The sequence below is a fragment of the Aythya fuligula genome, chromosome 2 (genome assembly GCF_009819795.1).
Source record: "Aythya fuligula isolate bAytFul2 chromosome 2, bAytFul2.pri, whole genome shotgun sequence".
NCBI lineage: Eukaryota > Metazoa > Chordata > Aves > Anseriformes > Anatidae > Aythya > Aythya fuligula.
In genome coordinates this window covers 16,896,614-16,915,243 of record NC_045560.1, presented here as the reverse complement: position 1 = coordinate 16,915,243, position 18,630 = coordinate 16,896,614, and the positions used below count along the sequence as shown (strand labels likewise).

Below are 18,630 nucleotides of genomic sequence, written 5' to 3'. Positions count from 1 at the left end.
TGACTCCTTTCTATACAAGGTTTTTGAGTATAGCTTCAGAAAATGCACGAACCACGTGGATTCTTACAGTTTAACCTTCCATACCCTGCACTATGCATGTTTTCTTACCTTATCTGAATTCCAGGTAGGAGATGACTGTAAACACTGGCTGTCTTTGTGCATGCAACCGAAAGAAACCTCCGAACCCCTTAAAAGGAGGGAGCTAAGTAGCTGGTTCCTAAGTATCTGGTCCCTAAGTATTCAGAAAGTGAAAAGAAGTATTATCTGATTTACTTGCATCCATTAGTTTTACAATGGTTGTCTCCTAGCTGGGTAAGTAGGGAAAAGAAAAAAAGGGCAGGGGAAGGCAGGTGGGGGTAAGAGATCTGTCGAGATTTAAAGTAATATTCAGGCATTCAGTAGCAACCACCTGAAGCTCAACAGTAAATTTTTTTTTTTCCTGTATTTCAGAATAGCCTTGAAACATCAACACGTAAAAAACTGACAGCCTCAAATCTGCCTCAACTACGTATTTGCAATAACTTTGCAGTGATTTAAGTGACTATATAGATTTTGTTAATAACAAAACATCAACTTTATTTCATCTATTTAATCTACATTTTTTCCTAACGCATTTAAAAGCCATGGGAATTGTATAGAAAGGTTGAAGGGAAAGTCCCTCTCTATTTGCACTGCTGAGGTAGAGTTCTGTGGCTAGCCACGTCTCACCTAGCAGAATTTTAGTACTTTGGATTCCAAACACTTGACAGTTTCACGTTACATTACTTTTCAGTTCTGGGGTATGCTTTAAGTCTCCCACCTCCTTCTTCAGGACATTAAGCAAAGTTCTAGAACTATCCAAAATCTTCATGTAAGCGGTTTCAGCTTCGTTAAGAATTTTACTAAGATCATTCCGTAAAGCTATCTTCTGGTCCAGGTTTTCACACACATGCTCCAATTGTTCATTCAGGACTTGAATTTCATGCTGGAGCTTATTTTTTTCCTCTTCTGCTTGCTGGATTTGTTTGTTCAGCTCCTCTTTTTGCATACATAAGTCTTCAATGTATTTTACCAGCTCGTTATTGTAACCCTGAAGAATAGCTCCCGGCTGAGTCATCCTCCACTCCTGTGCCCGAGCTCTGCCACGGCTTCTTCTTGGCAACAGCCTTCTGCACCCTAACAAAGGGAAACAAGGAGAAAATAGAAAGTTCTGTAACAGTTAGTGTGTATAATGTGATGATAAGGCTGAGACAGGGTGAGGATACGCTGTTAAAGGTTTATACACTGGTTTTGAGGTGGGCCATGCTGTGTCCCTTGGTGGAATGGGGGCAAGACAAAAGGCAGAGAGGGCTGAGCAGGGGGGCTGAACAAGCACAGCCAGCAGCACCCACATGTTTTTAAGCAAAATAAGGGGAATAACGGGTCTCCCCTCGCCCACAGAGCCCAAATTTACCACAACCCACTCAATCTGACCCCCCCAGCCCCTCCCAGCCCCACCACCCCCCTCCCAACCACCCCTCCCGAGCCCCCACCGCCCCTCTCCCCACCCCCCTGAGGGGGGGACGCTGAAGCAGCGCAGCCCCCCAGGGACATCTTACAATCACCTCCTCCCCGCCAGCCGCCTCCTGGCCGCGGCCGCGCCGCGCACAAAATGGCTCCTGCCTATACATCAAGTCCCCGGGCGGAAGGGGAGGCGAGCCGGGACCTTCCCTTTCCTACCTCACAGCCGGAGCCGGTCCTTTATGGGCGCCCCATCGCTGCCCCCCGCCGCCTCTTGTGGTCCCCTCAGCGCCAGGCTCGCCCCCTCAGCGCCGCCCCGTCAACGGCCGCGCCGAGCGGGTTGGCGGAAACAGCCGAGCGCTTCCGAAGGGTGTGGGGGGGGTGGAAAATAACACGAGCCCTCGCTCCGGAAACGGCCGATGTTTTCCGAAGACAGGTAGCGCTCGGGAGAGGAGGGCGGGGGGAGGGAGCGGCGGAAAGAGCCGATGGTTGCCGAAGGGCGGGGAGCGGGGGGCGTGGGGCTGGGCGAAGGCAGCCGATGTTTGCCGAAGGCAGAGTCGCCCGAGAGCAAAGGGGACAGCGGGGACGGCGCGCGGCGGAAAGAGCCGAAAAGAGCCGACGTTGCCCGAGCGCGGCGGCGCCCGCGTTTCCCGGATGTAGTTGGAGGAGCGGCGGCGGCGGCGGCGGGCGGCGCAGTGGGGGGAGGAGGCGGCCGCGGCGGCTCCCACAGCGGCGGCCTCGGCGCTCCGGGGGCGTCTGAGCGGGCACGGGGCCGAGCTGCCGGCGTCTGGAGGAGGAGGAGGAGATGGGCCCGTGAGCGCTGCTCGCAGCCCAGCCCAGCCGCTCCCCCCCCCCCCGCCGTGCTCTGCCTGCCTGCCCCCGGTGAGGCGGAGCGCTGCCTCCCCCTCCTCCTCCTCCCCCCTCGGCGCCCGTGGCCCGGCCGCGGCCGTCGCCTGCTGGTGCCCTCACACTCACGCACACAGGCCGGGCATTGATGGTAATGTATGCGAGGAAACAGCAGAGACTCAGTGATGGGTAAATCCCTTCCTCCTCCTCCTCCTCAGGCCCCCGGCCCCTCCGCCATGTTGTGGGCCCCCCCCCACCCCACCCCCCCCCTTTGCCCCGGGGCCGCCTCCTCCTAACGCCTCTCTGTTTTCTCTCTCTTTTCTCTCTCCGTTTCTCTCTCCAGCTGTCACGACCGCAGGGGGGACTCGCAGCCCTACCAGGTACCTGCAGCGCCGGCCGCTAGGCCCGGGAGGAGGAGCAGGGGAGGGGAAGGAGGGGAAGGGGGGGGGGGGGGGAGCTACTCCAGCCCAGGCTTCGGCCGCCGCCGCAGGCCGCGCCGCCCCACGGCAGCCCGGAGGGGGGCCCGGAGGCCTGAGGGGGTGGTGAGGGGCCGGGGGGAGGCTGCCCGAGGAGGGGACGGGGCTGTGGAGCTGCTGCGAGGCCGCCGGGGCCGGGCCGAGGAGGAGAGGCCTAGTGCGGGCCGGGCCGGGCTCGGGCCTAGAGGCGGGGAGGGGCGGGAGAGCGGCTCGGGGTCGGCGGCGGAGGAGCGGAGCCCCCGGGGGGAGGTGAGTGGGGGCCTCCCAAAAACAAAAGGAGGCTTGTTCCACCCCCCCGCCCCCCCTTCTTTAGCCCTTTCTTCGCCCCAAAACTGCGGCTGTGGGTTGAAACCTGAGCAGGGCTCGATTGGAGACCCTGAGTAACTTGAAGGGGGGGTGTGTGTGAGGGTTAATTTCGACGGTTGCCAGCTGCTGGGCTCCTTCGCCGAACATCAGAGCCTTGAGCTGCTGGCAATAACCTGGATTTCCGTCAGGCAGGTGCTATATTCCTCTGCCTTGGCTATGGGGAAAAAAAAATCGGTTCTCAGGGTGTGAATGTGGGGAATGCTGCGTGTGGTGATATCCCTCTCCTTAGGGCACATAATGGAAGTGTTTTATTACATTTCTGGGTATTTGTGCCACCGTGAAGAGCAATCTGACAGTCCAGGGCAGCTGTCAGTGACAGTTCATGTAAATGTAAACACTTGCCCCTCAGAAGCTCAAGCTGCAAAATCAAGCACGTCAGAGAGAGGCAGAACATGTCATTTTTGGTAAACGTTTTAAAGTTAATTTGTCAAGTTACATGTTCCCCAAATTATCAAGTTACACGCTCCCCAAACTCTAGATTTTTATTACATCTGTTACCAGGTTGCTAGTACTGAAATCTACCTCACAAAAGTTAAAGGTAGAGGTGAAACTGAGCACCCTCGATTACAGTCTGGAGGACATATTCAAAGTTTACACTGATTCAATGCAACTTTATGTTTATTCTCTTAATATCAGCAGAACTTGTGCTTCTCCCAGAAGTGTCAGAAGTACTGCAGCCTATGTACTGCTGAAAGTATGCAGTCCATCACTGGAAAGATAAAGAAATTAGGTCCATCCTAACGGCAGTTGTTAACTTTGGATCATGGTGGGAGCAAATGGTTTGAGTTCTAATTACAGAACTTGTTGCTTTAATGTAGGTAATTAAAATTAGAAAGGCTAATGTTGATTAATAAATGGGAAATGAAAAATTAATTACCTTTAAAAGTATATTGGAAAGAGGTCTGAAATTTAGATCTGATGTTAATTTTTTTCTGTGACTTTCTGTCTAATGTCAATGCCTGCTCTCTTGCCATCTTCTGTTACAGGCTCTTAAGTACTCATCCAAGAGTCACCCCGGTGGTGGTGATCACCGTCATGACAAGATGCGAGACACCACAGATCCTTCACCACCAAATAAAATGTTGCGGCGCTCTGATAGCCCTGAAAACAAATACGGTGACAACACAGGGCACAGTAAAGCAAAAAGTGTGCATACTCACAGAGTTAGAGAGAGGGATGGTGGTGAGTTATCTTTAACCTTTATTTAAGCAATTACTAATCCTCATAAGTATCAAAATTGAGCAGTTACCACTCAGGTGAAGGGAACATTGCAGTAAATGGTATGCCTTGATGCTTGGAAAACTACAGAGAAACCAAAATGCACGTTTCTTTGGAAGCAGTCATTTTGGCAGTATAATACCTATTGATTTTCTTATTTTTACAGGTGTAGGAGTTTCTGTTTGGATCATAAAGCTTATATAAACTTTTCCTTTTTTAAATTAGCAAGTCTGACTTATTTTAGACATGGAGCAACATTCAATAACGTGAAATGGTATTCTAGATTATTTTTCACCAGCGTTGCTGTCTTAGAGACTATAACATTGCTGTTTTAACATAATTTTGTGTATTGTAACGCTCTACTATGGCGTTTATCCTCTGAAACACATAACTACATAAAAAGGAAGAAAAGCTTCATATTTAGATGCTGTGTAGAATTCTTAACAATCTTAGAATGATGATCAAAGATAGTTCTTAGAATCCCTCTTGGCAGAAGCTTAGAGTCAGTCAGCTCACCTGTGTTTTTACAGGGCATGATAGATAGTAATAACATGCACAGATATTTCTTAACTGATACTATTTTCTATCCCTGCCTCCTAGAAACAGGAAAGAATAGGATTTTCCTTTTAATAAAAGATGTAACAGCTATAGTTCAGAAAATTGTGCTTACTGACTGAATTTGGAAGCCTGTTCCCAGTTTTGTAAGTATTCTAACTTGATATGAAGAACAAATATAAAGTATTCCAGTAGAGAACTTGGAACAAAGAAGCATTGATTCAAAGTTCCATATAAAGTTAACAATCTGTGATGTACGGATATATTTATGCTGCAGGATTGTTACTTGTAATAGTTTAAGTAAAATGTCTGGAAGTCCCGTTTAGAATATACTAGTTCACTACCACAAGGATATTTATGGTATCCAAGTGTTCTTCCTAATTTTTCTCCTTTTTTGGATTAATACAGAGGCTCTGTAGACCATTGATAATGTGATACGGTTCTGTAGAAGAATTACAAAAACATACATCTTCTGTTAGTACGCTGGTTTTCATTATATTTGATCATACTTGGAGGCGTAGGAATCTCACAATCAAATGCATGTGTAAAACTGGTAGGCTGCTGTTCTGTGCTACTTTCCAAGACACAAATCGGCCTTCTCTTTCCTGTTCACCTGTCTGAAGATATTCGTCCTACATACTCCTGTAATTCTGCTGAGTTTTGCTACAATCAGTAATTTTTTTGTTTCAGTGCAGCTACGTTTAGTGGAGTTACGCATATATGAAAACATCTGGAGGATGAGGCTCTATATGGGGAGCACATTTGCTTATTTGAGTACTGAAACTGTTTTTAAGGATAGGAAAGATATTCTGAAGTTCTCACTGAGTCTGGCTGGATTGAATAGCTGGTAAATGACCTGATGTGTGGGTGTTCACAGTAATGATGGAGGAAAATGAAATATTTGTAGTTCTGTAAGTGTAAGGAACACTTAGAAACTTACTGCCCCTTCTCCTTACTAAGGCTGCAAACACAATTAAGAAAAATCCTGTATTCTGATCTGAAAGTGCTTCTGTCTACATCGTATGTTAGTAGACTAGGAGAAGGAAGTAGTCTTAAACAGTTTGAGGGAAGTTAGTAATTCTGAAACATAAGCATCTGTAATGGAACGGCTAAGTGATTTGTGTGTGTGTGTGCTGTTAATAAGGTTAGTTTGGTGCCAGTTTAAGGGTTTCAGAACATAATCAAAACAACCAAAGTTGTGTTAAGCACAACGCGTTGTATATAGTAAACCAAAGTTGAGCAGGTATGGGCAGGAGGATGTTAACTTTGTCTTCCAGAGTAACTACATACAGGTTTGCACTTGTTGGTTCTTTTTTTCTGTCCCACTATGATTTACTGAATCTTTCTGTCAGTATGAATTGAAGGTAGGTGTTAGAATGTAGGTAAATGTGGACGTTTGCACGTTGCTAATATCCAAAAGACATCATCCAATAATTTACCATGCCCTCTGTCTGCTGAATTGCACTGAGGTACTGTTTGTTGTTGTAATATTCACACAGTTTTGCAGGTGCAGACGTACAAGGGAGAAAAAGGAAAAGTCTGTCTTTGTTTAAATGAGCAGGTAACAAATTTTTAAAAAGCTAAAAATTTTCTTCAAAGTCCTAGTGTGACTTTCTTACATCATCAGTGTAAAATAGGTTTGGTTGTGTTCTTCTTGTAGTTGCCCTGCGTTACTTTAAAATGAGGTGCTTGATTTGTAACTACTAAAAAGATATTATTGCCTTCCTGTTATCTAGCTGAACTTACCAAAACAAATCACATTGAAAAATCTCCAGTATTTATTTCCCCAAACTGCATTAAAGCCCCAAACAAACCATCTGTTTTTCTCTCATCCCTTAGAAAATAAAACAAAAATGTGGAGTGTTACTGCTGAACAGAAAGCTGAATTAACCGAACCTGCTCCCTTTCAAGTTAATCTTTGAGAAGTCATTCCTGTATAACCCTTACTAAGTTTTGCTGTGAAGTGATAAAAAAGATACACCAGTACAGCATGCTGATTGGTATTTCAGACTCATTTAGTCATGACTGGTTCACTTTTTTATGGTAAATACAGAACTGGCTAAGTGTAATTTAAAGATTTGAGTGGACGCATATAAAATGTAAGAGCTATAATTAAATTGATTTCAAATGAATACCTCAGAAATGGTAGAACCTCCCACTGCAAACAGCTTTGGTACCTGTGTAAAGGTATTTGTCATCATCCCTTATTTTTGTAGTATTTGTAGCAGCATCTTTTGTGTTCGTAGAACTGTATCCATGGTGAGAAATTTCGCCGCTTACAATTAAAACTTGGGTTGGGGTAGGCCCTCCATACTGATACAGTGCAAACAAAACATTTTTCAGAGTTGCTTACAGCATGGTTTCTGTGGAAAGAGACTACGTACAGAGACGGGAGGTTCTCTGGAGAGGGACTTCGAAGTGTACCTTGTACTAATCCTAAAACTTGCAAGTTTTTGTCACATCCCTGCTTTCCAAAGAGAACTGGTAAGTCTAGCATGTAAAAGTGCTGGATTAACTTTGGTCTTGCCTTCAGGTCCCCGTGCATGGGGATATTGTCCCTGTGTGCAGGGGTTTGAAACATAATGAACAGCTCCCCCCTTCTCTGTATCTCTTATTTCTAGGTCAGCTGCTATAGGCAAGTGCGGAGTTTGAAGAGATTAGGAGTCCTGTGAGACCAACTCAAGTGTGAAGTTCCTTAACAGTAACAAATAGGGAATTACAGCTGGCATTGTTTACAGGGAATAGAAGTATGAAGGGCCTTGCAGAAGGGGAAGAGTGTTTCCATTAAAAAGAAAAGGGAAATACAAAGATTTTAGCATTCCCGTGCCCAAGGATGGTGGATGATACTTGTAGGCCTTTTCAAAGCTATAAAGGAAGTGATAATATTGGTGTAAAAGTACAGGAAAGAAAGCAAAGAGGTCAGATGTGTAGGGTAGCTTTGGGAATGCTGTGAGGGGGAAGGGTGTGTGTATGTGTGTGTGTATACACATTATTTAGGAGTAAGAATTGCAAGATGTGGCCTTCACGTTGTTGTTTTGTTTTGTTTTCCATCTGAAGTTTCTTCCTACTGAAATATATGTGCCAGAAAGACCAACTAATGATAGAAAAGATACTTCGCAAAACTTCTTGGGGGGGGGGGGGGGGAAAGAGTGCAGTTAAACCAAATATACTCAGTTGTTTATTATAGTGAAGAAAATGCTGAGTATTTTGTTGCGTTTATATTTGAGACGTTGGAAATGTATGTTTACTTCATGTTATGATCATGATAAATTGTTTAACATCAATGGAGAACATCAGTATGCACAGCATGATTTTTTTTAGCTGGATTGTATGCTGTGTATGCTATTTTCATAAAATTTCATTGTAACTTGTGATACTGAAGTTCCAAAATACCACTGAACTTTAGTGAATATTTCTTTTGCATGCTTTTTTTAATTGTCAAGAGCACTCTCAGTAACAACTCCCTCTGCTCTGTGATACAGTCCTAACATTCAAAATGCTACAGCTAGCAGGGCCTGAATGGAATATTTTATGAGTCCCTAGTTGTATGGAATTGCTGCTGGGAGCTTCTGTCATGAATTGTTTTCGTGCTTTGTTTCCAGTGGTTCCTGAAGGAGTTCAGAATGCTCGTTGCAAAAGGAACACGGAACAGCTGGAAGCAGGAAGCTCAGCTTTCCTTTCCTGTGTGAGCAACGCTCACAGGAGAGGAGGACAAGAAGCTGGCATTTGAAAAATAAACTATAAATAATAAATAAATGGATAAATTAGCACGATCGTTGACCACCAGTCAGAAATGAACAGGGCATTAGGGCAGGTGCAAGAGTGAAGTGCTACCTGTGCAGCACTTGCTGCAGAGAGGAAATTACAGGACTGCTGGAAAGAGGGAAGTCTGAGAAGAGTGAATCATAGTGGAGGGTTGAGTCACTGTTAACTGCTGTTGAAGTTATTATTCATTACTATGAAAACAGTTCTCTCACAGTAACCGTGAGATAGCTGGGATGAGAGAAGTCTGTGATCCAAATGAGCATGGATCATCCCTGAAACATGCTTTGAAAGCTGCATCCCACCCCAACATAAAAGTGTTTTTTAAAATAAATAACAAAATAAAAAGAAACTCTGCTACTTACTGCTAGTAGTTTGGATGGCTCTGATGGAGGTGGGATTTTTTTCCCTTTTATTATTATTATTTTTAATTAAAATATTTGTTTCCAGAACCCGTTAGTACTTCAGCTTTTCTGTGAATTATAGACAAATGCACACACACAAAGGACAGAAAAAGTCGATTTCTGTGGCTTTCTAGTTTTGGATAAAAGCTTGCTTTCTTTCACTAATATTAGTACCTTCAATTGGTTGCACTTAATTTTAAGAGTTTGTTTCAAAACTTGGAAATTGTAGATAGAGGATAACTTCACTCTGTATGTTTGGCAACATTTCTGATTTTTTTTTCTGTATTTTTTGCTGGATTTGCTGGGTTTTGTTGTTTTTTTTTTTCCTTCTTCTGTGAGAATCTCTAATAGAAAAATGGAAAGTGTGATAATGGAGTCACAGTGAGTGATATAACTTCTGTATGCACTTCCTTTAGTTTTGAAGTGCAAAATGTCAATGACAAATTGCTTTTAGTTTTTAATATGTATCATTGATACATAAAAAGTGTTCCTTTGTGTTGAGTTTACTTACGGTCCTGCTTTCTGAAGGTATGCTCCTAGCCTTAGCCTGTATATTCCACTTCTGCAAACTGTTGCCTGGGCGTTTGAACTTGTACTTTTGGCTTGCTTTTCTGAAAATGAGAAGCAGCAACGAAAACTGGTAGTTTCTGATGAGTTGCCTGCTGCCAGGCAGTAGTAAAGATAGCAATTTACAAATTATGTTTGTTTTTTCTTTTTTTTTTTTTTTTTTTCTGGAATCGCTCTGTACTGTGCAATGGCCCCTGCTTAAAGTTAGTTCCTGAACTGCTGGTTGTGACAGTGGTGTTTTCTGTGAGAGGAAATAATGTTTATTCACAATTTACGTTTGTTTTTCATGCTCTTTTAGCTAATCCATACAGACTATCAAGTAAGCCAAGTATCATTAAATTACGCAGAACTTGCAGGGAAAGGCCTGTCTGGTTTGGCTGAGAGAAGAGGTGCTTTTCATTGCAGTGTCGTTTGCCCTCTGCAAGGTGTCTTCTAGTTCAACGCGCTGTAATAACTTTCTGGTGGAAAACAGTAGTTTAATGGCACCAAACTTGCAGTGTGAATTACGTTTAAGCTTCATACAGGCACTTCCTAGGAATATCTTTACTCTGGGTGTACAAAGGAATTGTTCTTTACGTAAGTTCTTCAGTAAGGCCAAAAAAAAACGTTCTGGTATTGAAAAACAGTTCTTGACAGTGATGCTGTTAGGCCCTTGCATTGCCAATACATGGTTGTAAAGCAAAAATGAATTTCTGGACTTTAACATCTGAAGAGAGAAGCATTTATACATGTTGAGCAAGACTGGTCTCCTGTTAGTGTGTTCTCTTGAATTCTGAAGGGTCCCAGAACATTGTTGTATTTCACTGCAGGTGTTTCTGCTGTAACTTCAGCATTTGATGGTTCTGTTCCTGTTCTTCAAGGACTTGAAAAGATTTCTTAGCTTTTCACAATAAAACTACCCTAGAAAAAGTGCTTAAGTTCACTACCTCACTAGCTGTTCCTTTATCCCAATATTATATTAGACAGCGTTCATAAAAGAGCACTGTTTATCTACTACCGGGCTTATTCTCCTTGTTTGTTTTGCACAAGTTTCATTTTTTTTTCTTTTAGTGAAGTAGTGTTGTTTTTTTTTTTTTCCCTTGGAAAGACTAGCCTAATGATGCAGGGGTTTTTGGAATAAACCTGTATTCCTTTGGTTCTACTAAAAATACTAACCAATAATAATTGTGGCTTAACAGATTTTTGCTGAACGTTGTATTTCTGTCTGCAGTTTTATGCACAGGGAAGAATATTAGAATTTTACCACATGCCAGTTACCAATTTTATTTAAATTTTCGTCCAAGTGTTGCTTTGTGGAACAATACTTTAAAATTCATTCATCTGTAGTGATTGACAAATTTATGGTAATACATAAGGGACAAAATTTTGTCAATTTCTGAGGTGTGAGCTTGTAAAAAATAGTTGATCCTGTAAATTTTAACAGCGTTTTAAATTATTCCAAATACATCTCTTGACCCTGACATTCACTTCAAATATTTTCCTGCTGCAGATAGTTTTTCTCAGGCCTTCAATGAAAACAAAAATAAAACCCTTGAATGTTGATTTTCAGTTCAGCTCTTCAGAAAATTTGGCTATCAGCAAAACAGCCTGGAGTTGTCCCGCATAGCTCGGAGAAATACGAGTGTCTCGTGAGAAATTCTGTTGAGGGAGGAGAATATTCTGCAAATCAGAGTTTGGTGGATGAATACTGGCAGACTCCCATCATCTTGCCACAGGTTAATAGGTCTGAAAGAAGGAGATGCTTGTGTATCCAGCACTTGGTTCTTCTCAGTGCTTTCAAGCTTGTGAGGTCGAGATGCATGTTTTAAGACAAATTATACTTGGTTCTGACTAGAAACTGATGAAAAGGAGCACTACTTGGAGCACTACTCAAAAATAACATTCAGTTGGACATTCTGACTTCCAAGTTATTGGAAAGGGAGATGCATTTTTGAGTGGATGACTGACAAGAGACCTCATTATTCACTTTCTCTTTATGAGAACTCTGCTAAATGTTTGTGGCCTTGACTTGTGACTCTATGTATGCAGCAGCATTACGGTGTGTTTGAAGGGAATGGAAAACAAGATACCTAAATGCCTTTCTTGATTAGACCCCATGCTACTTTGGAATAATTTGCTTCTTGCTGTGCCTGTTACAACGAGAAGCGTTGAAAGGGAGTAGTATGTCAAAGTTTGATGCTGTAATTTTTCTGTTTCGCTTTTAAGACACACCTAATTTTGTTTCTACAACAGTGATACGATAAAATAATTTCCTGCTTTTGTCATCACTCAAAAAAGGCATGTAATGCAGTATTGATCCAAGTAGCAAAGGCAAGGTGCTCAAAAATGAACTAGATTCTTCTGTGAGGAAGAAATCTTAGGATTCTTCACAATTTGTCAATAATTTGTCACTGAATGACAAATAATAAAAACTTTTAATTGTACAGAGCTGGTAAAGCTATGTAAGAGTGCAAATGCTAACTTCTCTGCAGGTAAAAAGTGGTCTGCTGTGTGAAATGTTACAGGAAGGAGTGGAAGTATTAAGAGAAGGAAGATGACTGCAGATAGCGATGACTTTTAAAACAGATGTGAAACTCCTGACGCAATTAAGAGCATAAATACTGAGTGCAGTGTTAGCCAGAAAGGCTTTATAATCAGAGGATATCAAGTGGGACCTGAGAGAGGTTACCTCTTAAAGCTAATGGGACAGCTATTGGAATACAGTCTCTGCTTTGATTTTCACAGTTTAGGAAGGATGCAAACACGGAGATTTTCAGAGAAGAGGCAAAAAAAAAAAGAGGCTGTAACTGATACTTGGGCCTTAGAAGAGACTTGATGAACTCTTGGTTTAGTTGCAATGGAAGCATTAAGGGTTTAATTCAGTTAATAACTACAGTGAAAAGAAATGGCATACTTTAATATTCATTCAAATTAAAGAACTTTAAAGAGTTCTTTAGCAAACAAAGGTGCAGCAAGATCCAGTTAGCTTAACTGAAGTATTCAGAAAATAGAAATTAGGCACAATTTTTGCTGTTGTCAGTAACAATTGGGGAAGCTTACTGTGACAACTTTTGCAGAGCTAGATGTTTTCAAACAGAATTACTTAAAGACAGTTCTCAGAGGCATCTTCAGTGCAGAAAGTTGAACTAGCTGTTCAGAGATCCACTGGCAGATAAAACAATAACGTGAATATTTGTTATTCAAATGATCTAGATTAGTGGCCTCTTCAAAATGGAACAGATTAGAAATTGTGAGTTAACTTTGTAAGTAAGACTCCTGTGATAACTTTTTTTTCCCTAGTGGTTGAACTTAGCTCATGGCACATGGAGGTTATCACAGAATAGAATCACAGAGTCATATAGGTTGGAAAAGACCTCTTAAGATCATCAAGTCCAAGAGTTACAAACCTGTGAACATAGTTCGTATTGAACTGTAGGATTTTTGGTCATTGAGAGTATGTTCTTCTGAGTGCTGTTTTGAGGTCAAGTGAAACTATGACAGATCTACTGGCAGCATATATGCTTTGATTTGCTTGACTGGTTGTTATATTTGCCAGATTGGCTTTTAGTATGAGTTGGCCGTAACTACAGAGCTTCATCTATTTGGACAGTATCTGAGTATCATGAAATTGCTTTAGTGTTTCAGGTTTGCAGAATTTGCACATGCCAAAACAAATGTAAAGTTCTTGAGTTTCTTGTTTTCTTTGCCAGGACTTGTTACAGAAAGGTTGACATGCTTGCCTGGGTGGCTTTTTACAGAATTATTTATAAGGCCCTTCTACTTCCCCTCCCCCCAGCATACATATACATTATTTCAAAATTAAATTCACTGATTTGAAAGAGAGTAATTGATACGCTCTGTAGGTAAAGATTTCTGTTTTGATTAGAGAAGCGTTGTATTCATTAAACTTGTCAATTGTAGATCATGTTTTTGTGGAATAATGTGAATTTAGGGAATAATTTGACTTAAATAATCCTTCAAGCTGGTTTTAGGTTTATCAAACTGTTGGTTTTTTTCCTGATGTTTCCAATCTCATTTTCTTGTTCGTTCCAGTTAATTTTGGTTTAAGTATACTGAAAATTAAAATGTAGAATCTTTTTTTTTCTGAATTGTGATACAGATGTTTTCACTCAATAGAAAGGATTAGTGTGTCTTGCAGAATTCCTTGAGGAGGCATGGTATAAACTGAAAGAACTTGTAACTCATAAGAACTTGTGAAATCTTTGCTTTAAATGAAATTTCCTTTTCTTATGTATAAGACGATGAAGTCAAGATACATGATCAATTATCCAAATGAAATTGCTGTCAGTTTTTCTCCTCTCCATGCCAGATATGCTGGCTTATCTATTTGGATACTTTTCTTGTAATTCATTGTGACTCTAAAGGAAGCAGGCAAAGTAGTTGGACACAGGAGGGTGACAGCTTGATAGTGACATGTGGCTCCTTGCTATCTATGTTTCTGATTCCCTTCCTCAACTTCAGCTTTGACTGAATGTGAGAAACGGATCTGGGTGTAGAGACTGAGATAGCTACAGGATGAGACGAGAAGCAGGATCAACTAGGTTACTTCTGTTTACATTAAGATCAAATCCGTTTTATTTAAGTATTAAATAAGGCAATATTGAATGGAAACTGCTCACACATCATTTTGTACAGTAATTTCACGAACATTTAAAATAATAAAAGCCTGTGCTTAAGATAGTAAAGCTTCTTATTGAAGAAAAAAAAAAATTAAATCTTCTGTAAAATTACATTTTCCTCTTTTTTGAAGCTATTTGTGATATTTCTTTAAAAACATGCAAAAAAAGTGTGTTATACAGCAGTACAAAGTGACAGTATTTTGATCTGAGGCACATGTGTTTTGCGGCTCAGGAAGTTCTTGCAGTACAATCTGTGTAGGTGTTCTTGTGAGTCCAATTCATGTGATAAAGTGAAATTCCTTCTTAATGTTTTCCTAACTTCAGAGAGTTGGGAGAGCTACCTGAAGTGTAAATAAAAATAGCTCTTCTGTGCCTCCTCATGGGCAGGTGACTAAAACCCAAAATGCTGCCATGTTTAGGAGTGGAAGAATACAGATTCATCTCTCTCCATGTGTGTAGAGTTGAGTTAATAGAAGTGCCTATGTGGTGGATCCTGAACAGGCAACGACATGGAATCATTTTGATAAATTAGGAGGAAGGAGGTGTGTTTATCTGGGATGTGTTCGTATGTGCATTTAAATCCCCAGTATGAGCAATTTGCTTTTATTTTAAAGCCAAAAAGTTTGGCCATTACTGGGGTAAAGTAACATCTTTAATTTGCTGTTTTCTCGTGAAGAGCTGTGCACTCAGAACTGGTGCTGTCATTACCCCGTGCAGTTGTTCTGTCAGAGAAGCTGCCGACCGCAGAAAAGCTTGTGAGAAGGGAAGCTGTGAACATGCTGACTAATTTTGGCCTAAGCAAAAGGCAATGAGATAATAAATACTTGGAAATTAAAAAAAAAATAATCTTAAAAAATATAAACCATTTCTGGTCTGTTTTTAGTGATGTGAGAGCTTTACATTTTTTCCTGTAACTGTACCAAAGGATTTGAGGTTTCAGTGATTCTGCTCTTGCCACTAGTTATCTTACATCGGCTTATTGCAGGATTCTGAGGATCAGCCTTTTTGTTAAAGGAAAAAAATCATCATTTGAAAGAAGAACCATAGTAATAGGTATGTTAGCATTAGATTTTACTGGTTTCAAACTAAGTAAATATGTTAAATTGCCTTTTTTGGAGCTTTACCACAAAAAAAAAAATCTCAATCTAGTTAAGCCTTCCAATAAAAAAAAAAAAAAAAAAAATCTCCCCCACGCACTGCTTTTTCAAACCTGTTACATCTGTTACTAGAAGTAAGTTTCATTATCCCTGGAAAGATGTTTTTTTCTTAAAACTTGTTTCTGTGGAAGAGAATATTACTGTAGAAATCTGATCTGTTGCAGAAAATGTAGGGCATGGCAGTCTTCTGAAACATTTTTAAGCAGCAGTATTTACAGCTCTGTCCCAGTTACACAGATTAGTTGCTTTCCCTTGGTTTCCTGTATTTCTTAAATATCCTGCTGTTTTATGTCCTCCAAAAGCGACAGTCTTCTTCAACACTTCTCTGGGTGCGTTTGTTACTGAGCTTGTCAGAGTAGCTGAGCTGTAAATTATTCATACCTATCGGTAACAAAAACAGGGAAGGAAATCTATGATCTGCCCTACTGTTGCGTTTCAAACATACCTGTTCACCTGAGAATGTAGGGGCAAAAACGTCTTGTGTTTTGTTTGTTTGTTTAAGGCAAATAATTATTGTCCAAAGCCCCATCCAGCCTGGCCTTGAACACCTCCAGGGATGGGGCAGCCTGGGCCAGGGCCTCACCACCTTCTGAGTAGAGAATTTCCTCCTAACCTCTAATCTAAATCTCCCCTCTTTTAGTTTAAAACCATTCCCTTTTGTCCTGTCACTGTCTGCCCACGTAAAAAGTTGCTCTCTATCTTTCCTAGTAGCCCTCTTTAAGTACTGAAAGGCCGTGATGAGGTCTCCCTGGAGCCTTCTTTTCTCCAGCCTGAACAGCCCCAGCTCTCCGGCTGTGGCCAACCAGCCAATTCCTTATTCACTGAATATTCTACCATTCAAATCTATTTCTTCTGAAGTTGTTGAGTTCCTCAGCCCTCCCAGTGTCTGTTGTTAGCATTTCTCCCTTCTCATTTATTGGAGGAGGAATGCTCTCCTTGGCCTTCCTTTCCTGAGCAGTGGACCTCTAGAATCCTTTCTTATTACTCTTTGCAGCCCTTGCCAAGTTCAGTTCCACCTCTGCTTTGGCTTTCCTGGTCCCGTCCCTACATATCTGAATGGCATCCCTGTACTCTTCCCAGGTCACGTCCCTGCTTCCCCTACCTGTGCATTTCCTTCTTGCACCTCAGTTTGACGTGTGCGTCCTTGCTTAGCCATGCTGTTTTCCTGCTTTGCCTTCTTGATTTCTTACACAGGGGGATGAAGAGATGTTGTGCTGTAAGAAAAGCATCCTTAAAGATTTGCAGGCTCTGATTCTGTCCCTAAGGACAGTTTCCTAGGGGATCCCATCCACTAATTCTTCAAGGAGCTGCGGGTTTGTTCTGAAGTTCAGGGTCCTGGCTTTGCTCTTTGCCATGTAACACACGTTTATGTGTAGGTTCCTCTATACAAATTAGGTAATGCACTTAAACACAGGAGGAACAAGTGAGGTAATTTCATGTAATTACATTCTTCTGGCTGATGGTGATTTCATGTCAGCTGTCACCCTTGACATCAGCGGGCATTCACGCACCTCCTGCTTAAGTGCTTTGCTTATTCAGACACCTGCAGCTGACAGGTTAACGCAGACTTAATTTTCAAATCTTCTCACTTCTTCTGAAAGAATACTATATTTACCTGATGTAATATGGGGAATAATACGATCATTTTCCAACTCAAGTGATGTCAAGTTCACCTTTCTTACTGGCAAAACGCTGTCTGTGCTAATGATTGCAATCTCTCTCCACTCATTTGAGAGTGTTTACTTAGCTAGGGAAATAAATGAGACACTTCAGCAACCAGGGAATCGTAAAATGTATTTTCAGTGTGTAAACTTCAGCTTTTGTGGAGAGTAAGGATTTCCTGGGATTTCTTCTAGTAAGGAAATTCCAGGAAAGATCAGTTGAATTTTTCTATATATTTTTAAGAATTATTAGTTTGGAGGAGGGAATAATTGTCATCTAGTGTGCTTTCCATGTTGGAGAATTGTATTGCACAGCACCTTCGTTAAGCTATGCTGAACGTTGAGCCTGACACTGGCTGGGAATCCATGATGTTAGAAGGCCAGTGCTTTTATTTGTATGTGTAATATCTACATGCATGTGTATACATAAAAATAATCTCTTTAGGTGTATCCTTGCTATAATTGAGTGTTTTTCTGTAACTGTACTGCATGCATACGAAAAAGATCTACTGTAGTATATATTCAACTAGATTTTATGTTGAATGGCACAAGGAGATCCATTTCTGTGTAGTTGCTATTTCTGTGTGCTTGCACTTCTTTGGAGGCAACTTTCTTCATGCGTTTTTAGTCTCAAGAGAGTACTCTGACCACTTAAATGGTCTGGTCATCTCTGAAATTAACATCTGAAGTTTGATACAAAGAAGAATGTAAGTCTTGCAAGAGGCATGTGACCAGAATCTGTGTGCGCCTGTGGGGATGGATAATGCAGTTTTATGATAAGGTAAAATAAAATAAGTCTATATTCTTGCTGATTTTTATAAAAGTTAACTGTCTCTGCTTTTTTCTTTGAGCAGAATGTTAGCAACACTATAAACAGCAGAAATGAAGGTGAACAAATGCTTCTGTTGTTTTTTTTTTAAGAAACGTTTTCATTAATGACTGTTGCTTAAACTTTAAAGAAAGTTCCCTTTAGGCAAATTGTGACATGGAATGTGCATTTTTTTTAAAGAAGTTAAGCATGGAAATGTCACCAGTAGTTCACTACACGATCTTCGATCTTTTTTTCTGAGTGAAGGTGTTTTATAGCTTTAACAAGATAACAATGAGCTCGGTATTGAGGCAAGGTTGTTAGTTCCACACAGTATTGATCAAACAGAATTTTTGCCTTTGTGTATTGAGGGTTTAAATACAAAAAAAAATGTGCACTAGCTTCCTTTAAATGCGTTTTTTTTTTTTTTTTTCCCCTCTCTTCGCTGTTTTGATCTCTCTTGCTGGTGTTGAATGAATACCGTTGCCTGGCACAGGGAAGCCCATGGTGGAGGTGCTGTTGGATTTCTATCACCAAACTTTATCTCTTTGTGCTGTATTACAGCATTGTCGTGGCAGGGCTGTTCACTAGGGTTTTGTGGCAAGGCCTCAGAAGGGGGAAATTCAGCCTATTGCCCTTACGCTGTGCAGATCCACTTGGAGTTGAGATAACACCATTTTAAGTTTGTGGTAAGAGTTCTGGCTATCAATTT

The 18,630-nt window shown here is 41.4% G+C and overlaps 2 protein-coding genes across 3 annotated transcripts in view; one reads left to right on the top strand and one right to left on the bottom strand.

Annotated features, from left to right (window-relative positions):
• Positions 1 to 751: 751 nt before the first annotated feature.
• On the bottom strand, positions 752 to 1,096 carry LOC116486891 (Sjoegren syndrome nuclear autoantigen 1 homolog). The gene has a single exon (XM_032183440.1). The coding sequence runs from the start codon at positions 1,094 to 1,096 to the stop codon at positions 752 to 754; it is 345 nt and encodes a 114-aa protein (XP_032039331.1).
• A 1,292-nt stretch (positions 1,097 to 2,388) lies between these two features.
• WAC (WW domain containing adaptor with coiled-coil) overlaps positions 2,389 to 18,630 on the top strand; it is a 58,102-nt gene continuing 41,860 nt past the window's right edge. For both annotated transcript variants that reach the window (XM_032181480.1, XM_032181479.1), the window contains exons 1-3: positions 2,389 to 2,514; positions 2,669 to 2,705; positions 4,154 to 4,349. In XM_032181480.1, coding sequence (XP_032037371.1) covers positions 2,474 to 2,514; positions 2,669 to 2,705; positions 4,154 to 4,349 — 274 coding nt within the window. In that variant the 5' untranslated portion in view covers positions 2,389 to 2,473. The remainder of the gene's footprint in view (positions 2,515 to 2,668; positions 2,706 to 4,153; positions 4,350 to 18,630) is intronic.

Coding starts and splice junctions, on each gene's coding strand:
- LOC116486891 (XM_032183440.1), bottom strand. CDS start 1,096: ATGACTCAGCCGGGAGCTATTCTTCAGGGTTACAATAACGAGCTGGTA.